General features: G+C 61.2%; 1 protein-coding gene across 1 annotated transcript in view; it reads right to left on the reverse strand.

Moving 5' to 3' along the window:
- LOC140726061 (inactive carboxypeptidase-like protein X2) overlaps nucleotides 1-23,772 on the reverse strand; it is a 144,003-nt gene that overhangs the window by 50,639 nt on the left and 69,592 nt on the right. The window contains 4 exon segments of the mRNA XM_073041974.1: nucleotides 1,135-1,202; nucleotides 1,204-1,433; nucleotides 21,481-21,564; nucleotides 21,566-21,661. Coding sequence (XP_072898075.1) covers nucleotides 1,135-1,202; nucleotides 1,204-1,433; nucleotides 21,481-21,564; nucleotides 21,566-21,661 — 478 coding nt within the window.

A 23,772-nucleotide genomic window follows, 5' to 3' on the forward strand; every position in this document is an offset into this window, starting at 1 on the left:
TAACGGTATTCGAGTGTGTTCGGCCCTGGGAAGGAGAGTCGGCTGTGGGAAGTTGTTTAACGGTATTCGAGTGTGTTCGGCCCTGGGGAGGTGTTTAATGGTATTCGAGTGTGTTTGGCCCTGGGGAGGTGTTTAACGGTATTCGAGTGTGTTCGGCCCTGGGGAGGTGTTTAACGGTATTCGAGTGTGTTCGGCCCTGGGGAGGAGAGTCGGCTGTGGGGAGTTGTTTAACGGTATTCGAGTGTGTTCGGCCCTGCGGAGGAGAGGCGGCTGTGGGGAGTTGTTTAACGGTATTCGAGTGTGTTCGGCCCTGGGGAGGTGTTTAACGGTATTCGAGTGTGTTCGGCCCTGGGGAGGTGTTTAACGGTATTCGTGTGTGTTCGGCCCTGGGGAGGTGTTTAACGGTATTCGAGTGTGTTCGGCCCTAGGGAGGTGTTTAACGGTATTCGAGTGTGTTCGGCCCTGGGGAGGAGAGTCGGCTGTGGGGAGTTTTTTAACGGTATTCGAGTGTGTTCGGCCCTGGGGAGGTGTTTAACGGTATTCGAGTGTGTTCGGCCCTAGGGAGGTGTTTAACGGTATTCGAGTGTGTTCGGCCCTGGGGAGGTGTTTAACGGTATTCGAGTGTGTTCGGCCCTGGGGAGGAGAGTCGGCTGTGGGGAGTTGTTTAACGGTATTCGAGTGTGTTCGGCCCTGGGGAGGAGAGTCGGCTGTGGGGAGTTTTTTAACGGTATTCGTGTGTGTTCGGCCCTGGGGAGGTGTTTAACGGTATTCGAGTGTGTTCGGCCCTGGGGAGGAGAGTCGGCTGTGGGGAGTTTTTTAACGGTATTCGAGTGTGTTCGGCCCTGGGGAGGTGTTTAACGGTATTCGAGTGTGTTCGGCCTTGGGGAGGAGAGTCGGCTGTGGGGAGTTGTTTAACGGTATTCGAGTGTGTTCGGCCCTGGGGAGGAGAGGCGGCTGTGGGGAGGTGTTTAACGGTATTCGAGTGTGTTCGGCCCTGGGGAGGTGTTTAACGGTATTCGAGTGTGTTCGGCCCTGGGGAGGAGTGTTCATCGGTGGGGAGGTGTTTGGCTCTGTCTGGGTGAGCTCGGCTATGTCGTGCTGTGTGCTGCACTCCCACGTGCCTTTGAGACTCACTGCCAACCATGGTGTGCCAGTGGGCGCCGTTGATGATGTTGTTGTGTTGCATGAAGTCGTCCCCCGTGACAGATGCGCCGATTGTACTCAGCCATGCCACGGTGGCTGGAGGCGAAGGCAAAGGAGAGCCAACGGAAGACCTCCTCATCAGGGGTCGGGCTGGGTTCGTGGTCGCTACCTGCCTCGCGGCATTGATCGAACGGGTAACTGACTACCATGTCGCCTCCGTGCAGGTTTGCACTCAGCACAAATGGGATCTTCTTCATCCAGTTAATGACAGCCCACGTCTCCGGCGCAACCTGATAAAGGCACAACACAGCAGAGTCAGCAGCCACAGCCGTTCAGAGCAGGGTCCCCGTACCCACAACAGGGTCCCGTACCCACAGCAGGGTCCCCGTACCCACAACAGGGTCCCGTACCCACAGCACGGTCCCGTACCCACAGCACGGTCCCCGTACCCACAGCCGGGTCCCGTACCCACAACAGGGTCCCCGTACCCACAGCACGGTCCCCGTACCCACAGCCAGGTCCCGTACCCACAGCAGGGTCCCCGTACCCACAACAGGGTCCCGTACCCACAGCAGGGTCCCCGTACCCACAGCAGGGTCCCCGTAACCACAGCACGGTCCCCGTACCCACAGCCGGGTCCCGTACCCACAGCAGGGTCCCCGTACCCACAACAGGGTCCCGTACCCACAGCAGGGTCCCCGTACCCACAACAGGGTCCCGTACCCACAGCAGGGTCCCCGTACCCACAGCCGGGTCCCGTACCCACAGCAGGGTCCCCGTACCCACAGCAGGGTCCCGTACCCACAGCAGGGTCCCGTACCCACAGCAGGGTCCCCGTACCCACAGCAGGGTCCCGTACCCACAACAGGGTCCCGTACCCACAACAGGGTCCCCATACCCACAGTAGTCACAAACGTTCAGAGCAGGGTCCCCGTACGCACAGCAGGGTCCCCGTACCCACAGTAGTCACAAACGTTCAGAGCAGGGTCCCCGTACCCACAGCAGGGTCCCGTACCCACAGCAGGGTCCCCCGTACCCACAACAGGGTCCCGTACCCACAGTAGTCACAAACGTTCAGAGCAGGGTCCCCGTACCCGCAGCAGGGTCCCCGTACCCACAGTAGTCACAAACGTTCAGAGCAGGGTCCCTGTACCCACAGCAAAGTCCCGTACCCACAGCAGGGTCCCCGTACCCACAGTAGTCACAAACGTTCAGAGCAGGGTCCCCGTACCCACAGTAGTCACAAACGTTCAGAGCAGGGTCCCCGTACCCACAGCAGGGTCCCCGTACCCACAGTAGTCACAAACGTTCAGAGCAGGGTCCCCGTACCCACAGCAGGGTCCCCATACCCACAGCAGGGTCCCCATACCCACAGTAGTCACAAACATTCAGAGCAGGGTCCCCGTACCCACAACAGGTTCCCCGTACCCACAGCAGGGTCCCTGTACCCACAGCAGGGTCCCGTACCCACAGCAGGGTCCCCGTACCCACAGTAGTCACAAACGTTCAGAGCAGGGTCCCTGTACCCACAGCAGGGTCCCCATACCCACAGTAGTCACAAACGTTCAGAGCAGGGTCCCCGTACCCACAGTAGTCACAAACGTTCAGAGCAGGGTCCCCGTACCCACAGCAGGGTCCCGTACCCACAGTAGTCACAAACGTTCAGAGCAGGGTCCCCGTACCCACAACAGGGTCACCGTACCCACAGCAGGTTCCCCATACCCACAGCAGGGTCCCCATACCCACAACAGGGTCCCGTACCCACAACAGGGTCCCGTACCCACAACAGAGTCCCGTACCCACAGCAGGTTCCCCGTACCCACAGTAGTCACAAACATTCAGAGCAGGGTCCCCGTACCCACAGCAGGGTCCCGTACCCACAACAGGGTCCCGTACCCACAGCAGGGTCCCCGTACCCACAACAGGGTCCCGTACCCACAACAGGGTCCCGTACCCACAGCAGGGTCCCGTACCCACAGCAGGGTCCCCGTACCCACAGTAGTCACAAACGTTCAGAGCAGGGTCCCCGTACCCACAGCAGGGTCCCGTACCCACAGCAGGGTCCCCGTAACCCACAGTAGTCACAAACATTCAGAGCAGGGTCCCCGTACCCACAACAGGGTCCCCGTACCCACAGCAGGGTCCCGTACCCACAGCAGGGTCCCCCATACCCACAACAGGGTCCCGTACCCACAGCAGGGTCCCCGTACCCACCAGCAGGGTCCCGTACCCACAACAGAGTCCCGTACCCACAGCAGGTTCCCCGTACCCACAGTAGTCCACAAACATTCAGAGCAGGGTCCCCGTACCCACAACAGAGTCCCGTACCCACAGCAGGTTTCCCGTACCCACAGTAGTCACAAACATTCAAGAGCAGGGTCCCCCGTACCCACAGCAGGGTCCCGTACCCACAACAGGGTCCCGTACCCACAGCAGGGTCCCCGTACCCACAACAGGGTCCCGTACCCACAGCAGGGTCCCGTACCCACAGCAGGGTCCCCATACCCACAGCAGGGTCCCGTACCCACCAGCAGGGTCCCGTACCCACAGCAGGGTCCCCGTACCCACAGTAGTCACAAACGTTCAGAGCAGGGTCCCCGTACCCACAGTAGTCACAAACGTTCAGAGCAGGGTCCCCGGTACCCACAGCAGGGTCCCGTACCCACAGCAGGGTCCCGTACCCACAGCAGGGTCCCGTACCGACAACAGAGTCCCGTACCCACAGCAGGTTCCCCGTACCCACAGTAGTCACAAACATTCAGAGCAGGGTCCCCGTACCCACAACAGAGTCCCGTACCCACAACAGAGTCCCGTACCCACAGCAGGTTTCCCGTACCCACAGTAGTCACAAACATTCAGAGCAGGGTCCCCGTACCCACAACAGGGTCCCGTACCCACAGCAGGGTCCCGTACCCACAGCAGGGTCCCCGTACCCACAGCAGGGTCCCCGTACCCACAGCAGGGTCCCGTACCCACAGCAGGGTCCCGTACCCACAGCAGGGTCCCCATACCCACAGCAGGGTCCCGTACCCACAGCAGGGTCCCGTACCCACAGCAGGGTCCCCGTACCCACAGTAGTCACAAACGTTCAGAGCAGGGTCCCCGTACCCACAGTAGTCACAAACGTTCAGAGCAGGGTCCCCGTACCCACAGCAGGGTCCCCGTACCCACAGTAGTCACAAACATTCAGAGCAGGGTCCCCGTACCCACAACAGGGTCCCGTACCTACAGCAGGGGTCCCGTACCCACAACAGAGTCCCGTACCCCACAGCAGGTTCCCCGTACCCACAGTAGTCACAAACATTCAGAGCAGGGTCCCCCGTACCCACAACAGAGTCCCGTACCCACAACAGAGTCCCGTACCCACAGCAGGTTTCCCGTACCCACAGCAGGTTTCCCGTACCCACAGTAGTCACAAACATTCAGAGCAGTGTCCCCGTACCCACAGCAGGGTCCCGTACCCACAACAGGGTCCCGTACCCACAGCAGGGTCCCGTACCCACAGCAGGGTCCCCGTACCCACAACAGGGTCCCGTACCCACAGTAGTCACAAACATTCAGAGCAGGGTCCCCGTACCCACAGCAGGGTCCCGTACCCACAGCAGGGTCCCCGTACACACAACAGGGTCCCGTACCCACAGCAGGGTCCCGTACCCACAGCAGGGTCCCCATACCCACAGCAGGGTCCCGTACCCACAGCAGGGTCCCCGTAACCACAGCAGGGTCCCCGTACCCACCAACAGGGTCCCCGTACCCACAGCAGGGTCCCCGTAACCCACAGCAGGGTCCCCGTACCCACAGTAGTCACAAACGTTCAGAGCAGGGTCCCCGTACCCACAACAGGGTCACAGTACCCACAGCAGGTTCCCCGTACCCACAGCAGGGTCCCCATACCCACAACAGGGTCCCGTACCCACAACAGGGTCCCGTACCCACAACAGAGTCCCGTACCCACAGCAGTTTCCCCGTACCCACAGTAGTCACAAACATTCAGAGCAGGGTCCCCGTACCCACAGCAGGGTCCCCGTTCCCACAGCAGGGTCCCCGTACCCACAACAGGGTCCCGTACCCACAACAGGGTCCCGTACCCACAGCAGGGTCCCATTACACACAGCAGGGTCCCGTACCCACAGCAGGGTCCCGTACCCACAGCAGGGTCCCCGTAACCACAGCAGGGTCCCGTACCCACAGTAGTCACAAACATTCAGAGCAGGGTCCCCGTACCAACAACAGGGTCCCCGTACCCACAGCAGGGTCCCGTACCCACAGCAGGGTCCCCGTACCCACAGTAGTCACAAACGTTCAGAGCAGGGTCCCCGTACCCACAACAGGGGTCACCGTACCCACAGCAGGTTCCCCGTACCCACAGCAGGGTCCCCATACCCACAACAGGGTCCCGTACCCACAACAGGGTCCCGTACCCACAACAGAGTCCCGTACCCACAGCAGGTTCCCCGTACCCACAGTAGTCACAAACATTCAGAGCAGGGTCCCCGTACCCACAGCAGGGTCCCGTACCCACCAGCAGGGTCCCGTACCCACAGCAGGGTCCCCGTACCCACAACAGGGTCCCGTACCCACAACAGGGTCCCGTACCCACAGCAGGGTCCCGTACCCACAGCAGGGTCCCCGTACCCACAGTAGTCACAAACGTTCAGAGCAGGGTCCCCGTACCCACAGTAGTCACAAACGTTCAGAGCAGGGCCCCCGTACCCACAGCAGGGTCCCGTACCCCACAGCAGGGTCCCCGTACCCACAGTAGTCACAAACATTCAGAGCAGGGTCCCCGTACCCACAGCAGGGTCCCGTACCCACAGCAGGGTCCCCATACCCACAACAGGGTCCCGTACCCACAGCAGGGTCCCGTACCCACAACAGAGTCCCGTACCCACAGCAGGTTCCCCGTACCCACAGTAGTCACAAACATTCAGAGCAGGGTCCCCGTACCCACAGCAGGGTCCCCGTACCCACAACAGAGTCCCGTACCCACAGCAGGTTTCCCGTACCCACAGTAGTCACAAACATTCAGAGCAGGGTCCCCGTACCCACAGCAGGGTCCCGTACCCACAACAGGGTCCCGTACCGCACAGCAGGTCCCGTACCCACAGCAGGGTCCCCGTACCCACAACAGGGTCCCGTACCCACAGTAGTCACAAACATTCAGAGCAGGGTCCCCGTACCCACAGCAGGGTCCCGTACCCACAGCAGGGTCCCCGTACCCACAACAGGGTCCCGTACCCACAGCAGGGTCCCGTACCCACAGCAGGGTCCCGTACCCACAGCAGGGTCCCGTACCCACAGCAGGGTCCCCGTAACCACAGCAGGGTCCCGTACCCACAGTAGTCACAAACATTCAGAGCAGGGTCCCCGTACCCACAACAGGGTCCCCGTACCCACAGCAGGGTCCCGTACCCACAGCAGGGTCCCCGTACCCACAGTAGTCACAAACGTTCAGAAGCAGGTCCCCCGTACCCACAACAGGGTCACAGTACCCACAGCAGGTTCCCCGTACCCACAGCAGGGTCCCCATACCCACAACAGGGTCCCGTACCCACAGCAGGGTCCCGTACCCACAGCAGGGTCCCCATACCCCACAGCAGGGTCCCGTAACCCACAGCAGGGTCCCCGTAACCACAGCAGGGTCCCGTACCCACAGTAGTCACAAACATTCAGAGCAGGGTCCCCGTACCCACAACAGGGTCCCCGTACCCACAGCAGGGTCCCGTACCCACAGCAGGTCCCCGTACCCACAGTAGTCACAAACGTTCAGAGCAGGGTCCCCGTACCCACAACAGGGTCACAGTACCCACAGCAGGTTCCCCGTACCCACAGCAGGGTCCCCATACCCACAACAGGGTCCCGTACCCACAACAGGGTCCCGTACCCACAACAGAGTCCCGTACCCACAGCAGTTTCCCCGTACCCACAGTAGTCACAAACATTCAGAGCAGGGTCCCCGTACCCACAGCAGGGTCCCGTACCCACAGCAGGGTCCCCGTACCCACAACAGGGTCCCGTACCCACAGCAGGGTCCCGTACCCACAGCAGGGTCCCGTACCCACAGTAGTCACAAACATTCAGAGCAGGGTCCCCGTACCCACAACAGGGTCCCCGTACCCACAGCAGGGTCCCGTACCCACAGCAGGGTCCCCGTACCCACAGTAGTCACAAACGTTCAGAGCAGGGGTCCCCGTACCCACAACAGGGTCACCGTACCCACAGCAGGTTCCCCGTACCCACAACAGGGTCCCCATACCCACAACAGGGTCCCGTACCCACAACAGGGTCCCGTACCCACAACAGAGTCCCGTACCCACAGCAGGTTCCCCGTACCCACAGTAGTCACAAACATTCAGAGCAGGGTCCCCGTACCCACAGCAGGGTCCCGTACCCACAGCAGGGGTCCCGTACCCACAGCAGGGTCCCCGTACCCACAACAGGGTCCCGTACCCACAACAGGGTCCCGTACCCACAGCAGGGTCCCCGTACCCACAGTAGTCACAAACGTTCAGAGCAGGGTCCCCGTACCCACAGTAGTCACAAACGTTCAGAGCAGGGCCCCCGTACCCACAGCAGGGTCCCGTACCCACAGCAGGGTCCCCGTACCCACAGTAGTCACAAACATTCAGAGCAGGGTCCCCGTACCCACAACAGGGTCCCCGTACCCACAGCAGGGTCCCGTACCCACAGCAGGGTCCCCATACCCACAACAGGGTCCCGTACCCACAGCAGGGTCCCGTACCCACAACAGAGTCCCGTACCCACAGCAGGTTCCCCGTACCCACAGTAGTCACAAACATTCAGAGCAGGGTCCCCGTACCCACAGCAGGGTCCCGTACCCACAACAGAGTCCCGTACCCACAGCAGGTTTCCCGTACCCACAGTAGTCACAAACATTCAGAGCAGGGTCCCCGTACCCACAGCAGGGTCCCGTACCCACAACAGGGTCCCGTACCCACAGCAGGGTCCCGTACCCACAGCAGGGTCCCCGTACCCACAACAGGGTCCCGTACCCACAGTAGTCACAAACATTCAGAGCAGGGTCCCCGTACCCACAGCAGGGTCCCGTACCCACAGCAGGGTCCCCGTACCCACAACAGGGTCCCGTACCCACAGCAGGGTCCCCATACCCACAGCAGGGTCCCGTACCCACAGCAGGGTCCCGTACCCACAGCAGGGTCCCCGTAACCACAGCAGGGTCCCGTACCCACAGTAGTCACAAACATTCAGAGCAGGGTCCCCGTACCCACAACAGGGTCCCCGTACCCACAGCAGGGTCCCGTACCCACAGCAGGGTCCCCGTACCCACAGTAGTCACAAACGTTCAGAGCAGGGTCCCCGTACCCACAACAGGGTCACAGTACCCACAGCAGGTTCCCCGTACCCACAGCAGGGTCCCCATACCCACAACAGGGTCCCGTACACACAACAGGGTCCCGTACCCACAACAGAGTCCCGTACCCACAGCAGTTTCCCCGTACCCACAGTAGTCACAAACATTCAGAGCAGGGTCCCCGTACCCACAGCAGGGTCCCGTACGCACAGCAGGGTCCCCGTACCCACAGCAGGGTCCCGTACCCACAGTAGTCACAAACATTCAGAGCAGGGTCCCCGTACCCACAGCAGGGTCCCGTACCCACAGCAGGGTCCCCGTACCCACAACAGGGTCCCGTACCCACAGCAGGGTCCCGTACCCACAGCAGGGACCCCATACACACAGCAGGGTCCCGTACCCACAGCAGGGTCCCGTACCCACAGCAGGGTCCCGTACCCACAGCAGGGTCCCCATAACCACAGCAGGGTCCCGTACCCACAGTAGTCACAAACATTCAGAGCAGGGTCCCCGTACCCACAACAGGGTCCCCGTACCCACAGCAGGGTCCCGTACCCACAGCAGGGTCCCCGTACCCACAGTAGTCACAAACGTTCAGAGCAGGGTCCCCGTACCCACAACAGGGTCACCATACCCACAGCAGGTTCCCCGTACCCACAGCAGGGTCCCCGTACCCACAACAGGGTCCCGTACCCACAACAGGGTCCCGTACCCACAACAGAGTCCCGTACCCACAGCAGGTTCCCCGTACCCACAGTAGTCACAAACATTCAGAGCAGGGTCCCCGTACCCACAGCAGGGTCCCGTACCCACAACAGGGTCCCGTACCCACAGCAGGGTCCCCGTACCCACAACAGGGTGCCGTACCCACAGCAGGGTCCCGTACCCACAGCAGGGTCCCGTACCCACAGCAGGGTCCCCGTACCCACAGTAGTCACAAACGCTCAGAGCAGGGTCCCCGTACCCACAGTAGTCACAAACGTTCAGAGCAGGGTCCCCGTACCCACAGCAGGGTCCCCGTACCCACAACAGGGTCCCCGTACCCACAGCAGGGTCCCGTACCCACAGCAGGGTCCCCGTACCCACAACAGGGTCCCGTACCCACAGCAGGTTCCCGTACCCACAGCAGGGTCCCCGTACCCACAGTAGTCACAAACGTTCAGAGCAGGGTCCCCGTACCCACAGCAGGGTCCCCGTACCCACAGTAGTCACAAACGTTCAGAGCAGGGTCCCCGTACCCACAGCAGGGTCCCCATACCCACAGCAGGGTCCCCATACCCACAGTAGTCACAAACATTCAGAGCAGGGTCCCCGTACCCACAACAGGTTCCCCGTACCCACAGCAGGGTCCCTGTACCCACAGCAGGGTCCCGTACCCACAGCAGGGTCCCCGTACCCACAGTAGTCACAAACGTTCAGAGCAGGGTCCCTGTACCCACAGCAGGGTCCCCATACCCACAGTAGTCACAAACGTTCAGAGCAGGGTCCCCGTACCCACAGTAGTCACAAACGTTCAGAGCAGGGTCCCCGTACCCACAGCAGGGTCCCGTACCCACAGTAGTCACAAACATTCAGAGCAGGGTCCCCGTACCAACAACAGGGTCCCCGTACCCACAGCAGGGTCCCCATACCCACAACAGGGTCCCCGTACCCACAGCAGGGTCCCCGTACCCACAGTAGTCACAAACATTCAGAGCAGGGTCCCCGTACCCACAGCAGGGTCCCGTAACCACAACAGGGTCCCGTACCCACAACAGGGTCCCCGTACCCACAGCAGGGTCCCGTACCCACAGCAGGGTCCCGTACCCACAGCAGGGTCCCCGTACCCACAGTAGTCACAAACGTTCAGAGCAGGGTCCCCGTACCCACAGTAGTCACAAACGTTCAGAGCAGGGTCCCCGTACCCACAGCAGGGTCCCGTACACACAGTAGTCACAAACGTTCAGGGCAGGGTCCCCGTACCCACAACAGGGTCCCCGTACCCACAGCAGGTTCCCCGTACCCACAGCAGGGTCCCGTACCCACAGCAGGGTCCCTTACCCACAACAGGGTCCCGTACCCACAGCAGGGTCCCCGTACCCACAGCAGGGTCCCGTACCCACAGCAGGGTCCCCGTACCCACAGTAGTCACAAACGTTCAGAGCAGGGTCCCTGTACCCACAGCAGGGTCCCCGTACCCACAGTAGTCACAAACGTTCAGAGCAGGGTCCCTGTACCCACAACAGGGTCCCCGTACCCACTGCAGGGTCCCCGTACCCACAGTAGTCACAAACGTTCAGAGCAGGGTCCCTGTACCCACAGCAGGGTCCCCATATCCACAGCAGGGTCCCTGTACCCACAGCAGTGTCCCCGTACCCACAGTAGTCACAAACGTTCAGAGCAGGGTCCCTGAACCCACAGCAGGGTCCCCATATCCACAGCAGGGTCCCTGTACCCACAGCAGGGTCCCCGTACCCACAGCAGGGTCCCCGTACCCACAGCAGGGTCCCATACCCACAGCAGGGTCCCCGTACCCACAGTAGTCACAAACATTCAGAGCAGGGTCCCGTACCCACAGCAGGGTCTCCGTACCCACAGCAGGGTCCCGTACCCACAGCAGGGTCCCGTACCCACAGCAGGGTCCCCGTACCCACAACAGGGTCCTGTACCCACAGTAGTCACAAACATTCAGAGCAGGGTCCCCGTACCCACAGCAGGGTCCCGTACCCACAGCAGGGTCCCCGTACCCACAACAGGGTTCCGTACCCACAGCAGGGTCCCGTACCCACAGCAGGGTCCCGTACGCACAGCAGGGTCCCCGTACCCACAGCAGGGTCCCCGTAACCACAGCAGGGTCCCGTACCCACAGTAGTCACAAACATTCAGAGCAGGGTCCCCGTACCCACAACAGGGTCCCCATACCCACAGCAGGGTCCCGTACCCACAGCAGGGTCCCCGTACCCACAGTAGTCACAAACGTTCAGAGCAGGGTCCCCGTACCCACAACAGGGTCACCGTACCCACAGCAGGTTCCCCGTACCCACAGCAGGGTCCCCATACCCACAACAGGGTCCCGTACCCACAACAGGGTCCCGTACCCACAACAGAGTCCCGTACCCACAGCAGGTTCCCCGTACCCACAGTAGTCACAAACATTCAGAGCAGGGTCCCCGTACCCACAGCAGGGTCCCGTACCCACAACAGGGTCCCGTACCCACAGCAGGGTCCCCGTACCCACAACAGGGTCCCGTACCCACAACAGGGTCCCGTACCCACAGCAGGGTCCCGTACCCACAGCAGGGTCCCCGTACCCACAGTAGTCACAAACGTTCAGAGCAGGGTCCCCGTACCCACAGCAGGGTCCCGTACCCACAGCAGGGTCCCCGTACCCACAGTAGTCACAAACATTCAGAGCAGGGTCCCCGTACCCACAACAGGGTCCCCGTACCCACAGCAGGGTCCCGTACCCACAGCAGGGTCCCCATACCCACAACAGGGTCCCGTACCCACAGCAGGGTCCCGTACCCACAGCAGGGTCCCGTACCCACAACAGAGTCCCGTACCCACAGCAGGTTCCCCGTACCCACAGTAGTCACAAACATTCAGAGCAGGGTCCCCGTACCCACAACAGAGTCCCGTACCCACAGCAGGTTTCCCGTACCCACAGTAGTCACAAACATTCAGAGCAGGGTCCCCGTACCCACAGCAGGGTCCCGTACCCACAACAGGGTCCCGTACCCACAGCAGGGTCCCGTACCCACAGCAGGGTCCCCGTACCCACAACAGGGTCCCGTACCCACAGCAGGGTCCCGTACCCACAGCAGGGTCCCCATACCCACAGCAGGGTCCCGTACCCACAGCAGGGTCCCGTACCCACAGCAGGGTCCCCGTACCCACAGTAGTCACAAACGTTCAGAGCAGGGTCCCCGTACCCACAGTAGTCACAAACGTTCAGAGCAGGGTCCCCGTACCCACAGCAGGGTCCCGTACCCACAGCAGGGTCCCGTACCCACAGCAGGGTCCCGTACCCACAACAGAGTCCCGTACCCACAGCAGGTTCCCCGTACCCACAGTAGTCACAAACATTCAGAGCAGGGTCCCCGTACCCACAACAGAGTCCCGTACCCACAACAGAGTCCCGTACCCACAGCAGGTTTCCCGTACCCACAGTAGTCACAAACATTCAGAGCAGGGTCCCCGTACCCACAACAGGGTCCCGTACCCACAGCAGGGTCCCCGTACCCACAGCAGGGTCCCGTACCCACAGCAGGGTCCCCGTACCCACAGCAGGGTCCCGTACCCACAGCAGGGTCCCGTACCCACAGCAGGGTCCCCATACCCACAGCAGGGTCCCGTACCCACAGCAGGGTCCCGTACCCACAGCAGGGTCCCCGTACCCACAGTAGTCACAAACGTTCAGAGCAGGGTCCCCGTACCCACAGTAGTCACAAACGTTCAGAGCAGGGTCCCCGTACCCACAGCAGGGTCCCGTACCCACAGCAGGGTCCCCGTACCCACAGTAGTCACAAACATTCAGAGCAGGGTCCCCGTACCCACAGTAGTCACAAACATTCAGAGCAGGGTCCCCGTACCCACAACAGAGTCCCGTACCCACAACAGGGTCACAGTACCCACAGCAGGTTCCCCGTACCCACAGCAGGGTCCCCATACCCACAACAGGGTCCCGTACCCACAACAGGGTCCCGTACCCACAACAGAGTCCCGTACCCACAGCAGTTTCCCCGTACCCCACAGTAGTCACAAACATTCAGAGCAGGGTCCCCGTACCCACAGCAGGGTCCCGTTCCCACAGCAGGGTCCCCGTACCCACAACAGGGTCCCGTACCCACAGCAGGGTCCCGTACCCACAGCAGGGTCCCATTACACACAGCAGGGTCCCGTACCCACAGCAGGGTCCCGTACCCACAGCAGGGTCCCCGTAACCACAGCAGGGTCCCGTACCCACAGTAGTCACAAACATTCAGAGCAGGGTCCCCGTACCAACAACAGGGTCCCCGTACCCACAGCAGGGTCCCGTACCCACAGCAGGGTCCCCGTACCCACAGTAGTCACAAACGTTCAGAGCAGGGTCCCCGTACCCACAACAGGGTCACCGTACCCACAGCAGGTTCCCCGTACCCACAGCAGGGTCCCCATACCCACAACAGGGTCCCGTACCCACAACAGGGTCCCGTACCCACAACAGAGTCCCGTACCCACAGCAGGTTCCCCGTACCCACAGTAGTCACAAACATTCAGAGCAGGGTCCCCGTACCCACAGCAGGGTCCCGTACCCACAACAGGGTCCCGTACCCACAGCAGGGTCCCCGTACCCACAACAGGGTCCCGTACCCACAGCAGGGTCCCGTACCCACAGCAGGGTCCCGTACCCACAGCAGGGTCCCCGTACCCACAGTAGTCACAAACGTTCAGAGCAGGGTCCCCGTACCCACAGTAGTCACAAACGTTCAGAGCAGGGCCCCCGTACCCACAGCAGGGTCCCGTACCCACAGCAGGGTCCCCGTACCCACAGTAGTCACAAACATTCAGAGCAGGGTCCCCGTGGTCCCGTACCCACAGCAGGGTCCCCATACCCACAACAGGGTCCCGTACCCACAGCAGGGTCCCGTACCCACAACAGAGTCCCGTACCCACAGCAGGTTCCCCGTACCCACAGTAGTCACAAACATTCAGAGCAGGGTCCCCGTACCCACAGCAGGGTCCCGTACCCACAACAGAGTCCCGTACCCACAGCAGGTTTCCCGTACCCACAGTAGTCACAAACATTCAGAGCAGGGTCCCCGTACCCACAGCAGGGTCCCGTACCCACAACAGGGTCCCGTACCCACAGCAGGGTCCCGTACCCACAGCAGGGTCCCCGTACCCACAACAGGGTCCCGTACCCACAGTAGTCACAAACATTCAGAGCAGGGTCCCCGTACCCACAGCAGGGTCCCGTACCCACAGCAGGGTCCCCGTACCCACAACAGGGTCCCGTACCCACAGCAGGGTCCCGTACCCACAGCAGGGTCCCATACCCACAGCAGGGTCCCGTACCCACAGCAGGGTCCCGTAACCACAGCAGGGTCCCGTACCCACAGTAGTCACAAACATTCAGAGCAGGGTCCCCGTACCCACAACAGGGTCCCCGTACCCACAGCAGGGTCCCGTACCCACAGCAGGGTCCCCGTACCCACAGTAGTCACAAACGTTCAGAGCAGGGTCCCCGTACCCACAACAGGGTCACAGTACCCACAGCAGGTTCCCCGTACCCACAGCAGGGTCCCCATACCCACAACAGGGTCCCGTACCCACAGCAGGGTCCCGTACCCACAGCAGGGTCCCCATACCCACAGCAGGGTCCCGTACCCACAGCAGGGTCCCCGTAACCACAGCAGGGTCCCGTACCCACAGTAGTCACAAACATTCAGAGCAGGGTCCCCGTACCCACAACAGGGTCCCCGTACCCACAGCAGGGTCCCGTACCCACAGCAGGGTCCCCGTACCCACAGTAGTCACAAACGTTCAGAGCAGGGTCCCCGTACCCACAACAGGGTCACAGTACCCACAGCAGGTTCCCCGTACCCACAGCAGGGTCCCCATACCCACAACAGGGTCCCGTACCCACAACAGGGTCCCGTACCCACAACAGAGTCCCGTACCCACAGCAGTTTCCCCGTACCCACAGTAGTCACAAACATTCAGAGCAGGGTCCCCGTACCCACAGCAGGGTCCCGTACCCACAGCAGGGTCCCCGTACCCACAACAGGGTCCCGTACCCACAGCAGGGTCCCGTACCCACAGCAGGGTCCCGTACCCACAGTAGTCACAAACATTCAGAGCAGGGTCCCCGTACCCACAACAGGGTCCCCGTACCCACAGCAGGGTCCCGTACCCACAGCAGGGTCCCCGTACCCACAGTAGTCACAAACGTTCAGAGCAGGGTCCCCGTACCCACAACAGGGTCACCGTACCCACAGCAGGTTCCCCGTACCCCCAGCAGGGTCCCCATACCCACAACAGGGTCCCGTACCCACAACAGGGTCCCGTACCCACAACAGAGTCCCGTACCCACAGCAGGTTCCCCGTACCCACAGTAGTCACAAACATTCAGAGCAGGGTCCCCGTACCCACAGCAGGGTCCCGTACCCACAGCAGGGTCCCGTACCCACAGCAGGGTCCCCGTACCCACAACAGGGTCCCGTACCCACAACAGGGTCCCGTACCCACAGCAGGGTCCCCGTACCCACAGTAGTCACAAACGTTCAGAGCAGGGTCCCCGTACCCACAGTAGTCACAAACGTTCAGAGCAGGGCCCCCGTACCCACAGCAGGGTCCCGTACCCACAGCAGGGTCCCCGTACCCACAGTAGTCACAAACATTCAGAGCAGGGTCCCCGTACCCACAACAGGGTCCCCGTACCCACAGCAGGGTCCCGTACCCACAGCAGGGTCCCCATACCCACAACAGGGTCCCGTACCCACAGCAGGGTCCCGTACCCACAACAGAGTCCCGTACCCACAGCAGGTTCCCCGTACCCACAGTAGTCACAAACATTCAGAGCAGGGTCCCCGTACCCACAGCAGGGTCCCGTACCCACAACAGAGTCCCGTACCAACAGCAGGTTTCCCGTACCCACAGTAGTCACAAACATTCAGAGCAGGGTCCCCGTACCCACAGCAGGGTCCCGTACCCACAACAGGGTCCCGTACCCACAGCAGGGTCCCGTACCCACAGCAGGGTCCCCGTACCCACAACAGGGTCCCGTACCCACAGTAGTCACAAACATTCAGAGCAGGGTCCCCGTACCCACAGCAGGGTCCCGTACCCACAGCAGGGTCCCCGTACCCACAACAGGGTCCCGTACCCACAGCAGGGTCCCCATACCCACAGCTGGGTCCCGTACCCACAGCAGGGTCCCGTACCCACAGCAGGGTCCCCGTAACCACAGCAGGGTCCCGTACCCACAGTAGTCACAAACATTCAGAGCAGGGTCCCCGTACCCACAACAGGGTCCCCGTACCCACAGCAGGGTCCCGTACCCACAGCAGGGTCCCCGTACCCACAGTAGTCACAAACGTTCAGAGCAGGGTCCCCGTACCCACAACAGGGTCACAGTACCCACAGCAGGTTCCCCGTACCCACAGCAGGGTCCCCATACCCACAACAGGGTCCCGTACCCACAACAGAGTCCCGTACCCACAGCAGTTTCCCCGTACCCACAGTAGTCACAAACATTCAGAGCAGGGTCCCCGTACCCACAGCAGGGTCCCGTACGCACAGCAGGGTCCCCGTACCCACAGCAGGGTCCCGTACCCACAGCAGGGTCCCCGTACCCACAACAGGGTCCCGTACCCACAGCAGGGTCCCGTACCCACAGCAGGGACCCCATACACACAGCAGGGTCCCGTACCCACAGCAGGGTCCCGTACCCACAGCAGGGTCCCGTACCCACAGCAGGGTCCCCGTAACCACAGCAGGGTCCCGTACCCACAGTAGTCACAAACATTCAGAGCAGGGTCCCCGTACCCACAACAGGGTCCCCGTACCCACAGCAGGGTCCCGTACCCACAGCAGGGTCCCCGTACCCACAGTAGTCACAAACGTTCAGAGCAGGGTCCCCGTACCCACAACAGGGTCACCATACCCACAGCAGGTTCCCCGTACCCACAGCAGGGTCCCCGTACCCACAACAGGGTCCCGTACCCACAACAGGGTCCCGTACCCACAACAGGGTCCCGTACCCACAGCAGGTTCCCCGTACCCACAGTAGTCACAAACATTCAGAGCAGGGTCCCCGTACCCACAGCAGGGTCCCGTACCCACAACAGGGTCCCGTACCCACAGCAGGGTCCCCGTACCCACAACAGGGTGCCGTACCCACAGCAGGGTCCCGTACCCACAGCAGGGTCCCGTACCCACAGCAGGGTCCCCGTACCCACAGTAGTCACAAACGCTCAGAGCAGGGTCCCCGTACCCACAGTAGTCACAAACGTTCAGAGCAGGGTCCCCGTACCCACAGCAGGGTCCCCGTACCCACAACAGGGTCCCCGTACCCACAGCAGGGTCCCGTACCCACAGCAGGGTCCCCATACCCACAACAGGGTCCCGTACCCACAGCAGGTTCCCGTACCCACAGCAGGGTCCCGTACCCACAACAGAGTCCCGTACCCACAGCAGGGTCCCGTACCCACAGTAGTCACAAACGTTCAGGGCAGGGTCCCCGTACCCACAACAGGGTCCCCGTACCCACAGCAGGTTCCCCGTACCCACAGCAGGGTCCCGTACCCACAGCAGGGTCCCGTACCCACAACAGGGTCCCGTACCCACAGCAGGGTCCCCGTACCCACAGCAGGGTCCCGTACCCACAGCAGGGTCCCCGTACCCACAGTAGTCACAAACGTTCAGAGCAGGGTCCCTGTACCCACAGCAGGGTCCCCATACCCACAGCAGGGTCCCGTACCCACAGTAGTCACAAACATTCAGAGCAGGGTCCCCGTACCCACAGCAGGGTCCCGTACCCACAGCAGGGTCCCCGTACCCACAACAGGGTCCCTTACCCCACAGCAGGGTCCCGTACCCACAGCAGGGTCCCGTACCCACAGCAGGGTCCCCCGTAACCACAGCAGGGTCCCGTACCCACAGTAGTCACAAACATTCAGAGCAGGGTCCCCGTACCAACAACAGGGTCACCGTACCCACAGCAGGGTCCCCATACCCACAACAGGGTCCCGTACCCACAGTAGTCACAAACATTCAGAGCAGGGTCCCCGTACCCACAGCAGGGTCCCCGTACCCACAGTAGTCACAAACATTCAGAGCAGGGTCCCCCGTACCCACAGCAGGGTCCCGTACCCACAACAGGGTCCCGTACCCACAGCAGGGTCCCCGTACCCACAGCAGGGTCCCGTACCCACAGCAGGGTCCCGTACCCACAGCAGGGTCCCCGTACCCACAGTAGTCACAAACATTCAGAGCAGGGTCCCCGTACCCACAGCAGGGTCCCGTACCCACAGCAGGGTCCCCGTACCCACAGCAGGGTCCCGTACCCACAGCAGGGTCCCGTACCCACAGCAGGGTCCCGTACCCACAACAGAGTCCCGTACCCACAGCAGGGTCCCGTACCCACAGTAGTCACAAAACGTTCAGGGCAGGGTCCCCGTACCCACAACAGGGTCCCCTTACCCACAGCAGGTTCCCCGTACCCACAGCAGGTTCCCCGTACCCACAGCAGGGTCCCGTACCCACAACAGGGTCCCGTACCCACAGCAGGGTCCCCGTACCCACAGCAGGGTCCCGTACCCACAGCAGGGTCCCCGTACCCACAGTAGTCACAAACGTTCAGAGCAGGGTCCCTGTACCCACAGCAGGTTCCCCATACCCACAGCAGGGTCCCCCGTACCCACAGTAGTCACAAACGTTCAGAGCAGGGTCCCTGTACCCACAACAGGGTCCCCGTACCCACAGCAGGGTCCCCGTACCCACAGTAGTCACAAACGTTCAGAGCAGGGTCCCTGTACCCACAGCAGGGTCCCCATATCCACAGCAGGGTCCCTGTACCCACAGCAGTGTCCCCCGTACCCACAGTAGTCACAAACGTTCAGAGCAGGGTCCCTGTACCCACAGCAGGGTCCCCGTACCCACAGCAGGGTCCCATGCCCACAGCAGGGTCCCCGTACCCACAGTAGTCACAAACATTCAGAGCAGGGTCCCCGTACCCACAACAGGGTCCCGTACCCACAGCAGGGTCTCCGTACCCACAGCAGGGTCCCGTACCCACAGCAGGGTCCCTTACCCACAGCAAGGGTCCCTTACCCACAGCAGGGTCCCGTACCCACAGCAGGGTCCCTTACCCACAGCAGGGGTCCCTTACCCACAGCAGGGTCCCGTACCCACAGCAGGGTCCCGTACCCACAGTAGTCACAAACATTCAGAGCAGGGTCCCCGTACCCACAACAGGGTCCCCGTACCCACAGCAGGGTCCCGTACCCACAGCAGGGTCCCCGTACCCACTGTAGTCACAAACGTTCAGAGCAGGGTCCCCGTACCCACAACAGGGTCAACCGTACCCACAGCAGGTTCCCCGTACCCACAGCAAGGGTCCCGTACCCACAACAGGGTCTCGTACCCACAGCAGGGTCCCGTACCCACAGCAGGGTCCCCGTACCCACAGCAGTGTCCCGTACCCACAACAGGGTCCCGTACCCACAACAGAGTCCCGTACCCACAGCAGGGTCCCGTACCCACAGCAGGGTCCCCGTACCCACAGCAGGGTCCCGTACCCACAGCAGGGTCCCCATACCCACAACAGGGTCCCGTACCCACAACAGGGTCCCGTACCCACAGCAGGGTCCCCGTACCCACAACAGGGTCCCGTACCCACAACAGAGTCCCGTACCCACAACAGAGTCCCGTACCCACAGCAGGGTCCCGTACCCACAGCAGGGTCCCGTACCCACAGCAGTGTCCCCGTACCCACAACAGGGTCCCGTACCCACAACAGAGTCCCGTACCCACAACAGAGTCCCGTACCCACAGCAGGGTCCCGTACCTACAGCAGGGTTTCGTACCCACAGTAGTCCACAAACGTTCAGAGCAGGGTCCCCGTACCCACAGTTTCCTGGAGAGGCTGTGCGGGTGACAGGAGAACAGAAACATAATGCTGGAGGAACTGAGCAGATCAGAGATGAATAAACTGTAGACGTTTCAGGCCAAGACTGGAAAGGAAGGGGGTAGATGCCAGAATAAGATGGTGGAGGAGGGGAGAGAGTGAGGGGGAAGAGCAGAAGGTGGAAGGTGAAGCTGGGGCAGGTGGGAATTGGTGAGAAGCTGGGAGGTGATTGCTAGAAGAGGTAAAGGGCTGGAAAAGGAATGTGATAGGAGAGGACAGTAGACCATGGGGAGAAAGGGAAGGAGGAGAGGCACATGAGGAGGTGGTAGGCAGTTGAGGAGGAAAGGGAAGAGGCCAGAGTGGGGAATAGAAGAGGAAAGGATTACTGAATGGAGAAATTTATGTTCATCGCCATCACTGATGTCAGGCTCACCGACCTGTAGTTCGCTGGACTTTTCCTGTAGTCCTGAACTGTGACCAGTCTCCTGGAACCTGACATTGAGACAAACGTCTCCAGCAGAGCATCAGCAGTTCCTGTCCCGAGCTTTTCGGCAGGCAGGCTATCCCCTGCCACCTATACAAGGCAGGCAACGCCTCCTGTGTTCTCTTGTTGGTCTGCTGGAGGGATTCCCCATTCCTGGCTTCCATGAGTTTCTCCACAGCTAATCCAGAGGGGAAACGTTTACTTCCTGTGGCTCCACACTGACTCCCGAGGGCTCTATTCTCTGCCGAGGTACCATCAGATTTTAATTCCTTCCTTGACCCTCTAGAACGGTCTCCCTATCACTTTCTCTGCCGCTTTCCCCAGGTACCCCATCCCAAGTGCCCGTACCCGTGGGAGCTTCTGGTCGCCCCACTATAGGAAGGATGTCCGGTTTTGGAGAGGGTGCAGAGGAGCTTCACCAGGATGCTGAACAAACTGGGGTTGGTTCCTCTGGAGTGGCAGAGGCTGAGGGGAGATCTGATAGAGGGTTATATGATTAAGAGAGGCACAGATAGAGTAGACGGGGAGTATTTGTATGCCAGGGTTGAAATGTCCAATAGTAGTGGGCACGCATTAAAGGTGAAAGTGGGTAGGTTCAACTGAGATGTGAGTGGAGTGGAGGGCGCCAGGGGTGGTGCCAGAAGTAGAAACAACGGGGGTTTTTAAGAGACGTTTAGATAGACATGTGAATGTGAGGGAAATGGAAGGACATGGACACTGTGCAGGCAGAAGAAATCAGTTACCCATTTGGTTACCAATCAAATTTGTTTGGCACAGCATTGTGGGCCGAAGGGCTGTTCCTGGCCTGTACTGTGTTCTATATTCCTGTTGAGAGAAGGTCCCGAGGTCGATATGCAGTCAGAGTCTCGAGGTGAGTGACGGCAGCTTACTAAAATCGGTGGGGGAGGAAGGGGTCACTACAGGACTCACTGTGGCATTGGGCGATCTGTAGTAGTCGGGAATGGGAATGAAATGGTTGCGGACACGTCTGGAATTTGTCTGTGCTTCCTCGGACGCCCCAGAAAACGGAGTTCAGGCTGGCGAAGTTATGGTTCAGGTCAAAGCCCTGCATGTTCCAGCGTCCGTAGGCCCAACCGGCCAGTTCCGAGCCCTAGAGTGAGAGTAGATCTGTCAGACCCCACACTAAACACACTGTATCTGACCGACCCTCCCGAACCCTGTGTCAGACCCCACACTAAACACACTGCACTCGACCAACCTCCCGAGCCCTGTGTCAGATCCCACACTAAACACACTGTACCCGACCCACCCTCCCGAGCCCTGTGTCAGATCCCACACTAAACACACTGTACCCGACCCAACCTCCCGAGCCCTGTGTCAGATCCCACACTAAACACACTGTACCCGACCCACCATCCCGAGCCCTGTGTCAGACCCCACACTAAACACACTGTACCCGACCCACCCTCCCGAGCCCTGTGTCAGACCCCACACTAAACACACTGTACCCGACCCACCCTCCAGAGCCCTGTGACAGATCCCACACTAAACACTCTGTACCCGACCCACCCTCCCGAACCCTGTGTCAGATCCCACACTAAACACACTGTTCCTGACCCACCCTACCGAGCCCTGTGTCAGATCCCACACTAAACACACTGTACCCGACCCACCCTCCCGAACCCTGTGTCAGATCCCACACTAAACACACTGTACCCGACCCACCATCCCGAGCCCTGTGTAAGACCCCACACTAAACACACTGTACCCGACCCACCCTCCCGAGCCCTGTGTCAGACCCCACACTAAACACACTGTACCCGACCCACCCTCCCGAACCCTGTGTCAGACCCCACACTAAACACACTGTACCCGACCCACCCTCCCGAACCCTGTGTCAGATCCCACACTAAACACACTGTAACCGACCCACCATCCCGAGCCCTGTGTAAGACCCCACACTAAACACACTGTACCCGACCCACCCTCCCGAGCCCTGTGTCAGTCTCACTCTAATCCCCCGTCCCCCTCTCTCCCCACAGCCCTGTGTCAGTCTCACTCTAATCCCCCGTCTCCCTCTCTCAGTCTCACTCTAATCCCCCGTCCCCCTCTCTGTCTCACTCTAATCCCCGGTCCCCCTCTCTCCCCACAGCCCTGTGTCAGTCTCACTCTAATCCCCCGTCCCCCTCTCTCCCCACAGCCCTGTGTCAGTCTCACTCTAATCCCCCGTCCCCCTCTCTCCCCACAGCCCTGTGTCAGTCTCACTCTAATCCCCCGTCCCCCTCTCTCAGTCTCACTCTAATCCCCCGTCCCCCTCTCTCCCCACAGCCCTGTGTCAGTCTCACTCTAATCCCCCGTCCCCCTCTCTCCCCACAGCCCTGTGTCAGTCTCACTCGAATCCCCCGTCCCTCTCTCTCAGTCTCACTCTAATCCCCCGTCCCCCTCTCTCAGTCTCACTCTAATCCCCCGTCCCCCTCTCTCCCCACAGCCCTGTGACAGTCTCACTCTAATCCCCCGTCCCCCTCTCTCAGTCTCACTCTAATCCCCCGTCCCCCTCTCTCCCCACAGCCCTGTGACAGTCTCACTCTAATCCCCCGTCCCCCTCTCTCAGTCTCACTCTAATCCCCCGTCCCCCTCTCTCCCTACAGCCCTGTGACAGTCTCACTCTAATCCCCCGTCCCCCTCTCTCCCCAGAGCCCTGTGACAGTCTCACTCTAATCCCCCGTCCCCCTCTCTCCCAACAGCCCTGTGACAGTCTCACTCTAATCCCCCTGTCCCCCTCTCTCCCTACAGCCCTGTGACAGTCTCACTCTAATCCCCCGTCCCCCTCTCTCCCCAGAGCCCTGTGACAGTCTCACTCTAATCCCCCGTCCCCTTCTCTCCCCACAGCCCTGTGACAGTCTCACTGTAATCCCCCATCCCCCTCTCTCCCCACAGCCCTGTGACAGTCTCACTCTAATCCCCCGTCCCCCTCTCTCCCCAGAGACCTGTGACAGTCTCACTCTAAACCCCGTCCCCCTCTCTCCCCACAGCCCTGTGACAGTCTCACTCTAAACCCCGCCCCCCTCTCTCCCAACAGCCCTGTGACTGTCACTCTAATCCCCCTCTCTCCCCACAGCCATGTGACAGTCTCACTGTAATCCCCCGTCCCCCTCTCTCCCAACAGCCCTGTGACTGTCACTCTAATTCCCCCGTCCCCCTCTCTCCCCACAGCCCTGTGACAGTCTCACTCGAATCCCCCGTCCCCCTCTCTCCCCACAA

Source organism: Hemitrygon akajei, chromosome 4 (genome assembly GCF_048418815.1).
Source record: "Hemitrygon akajei chromosome 4, sHemAka1.3, whole genome shotgun sequence".
NCBI lineage: Eukaryota > Metazoa > Chordata > Chondrichthyes > Myliobatiformes > Dasyatidae > Hemitrygon > Hemitrygon akajei.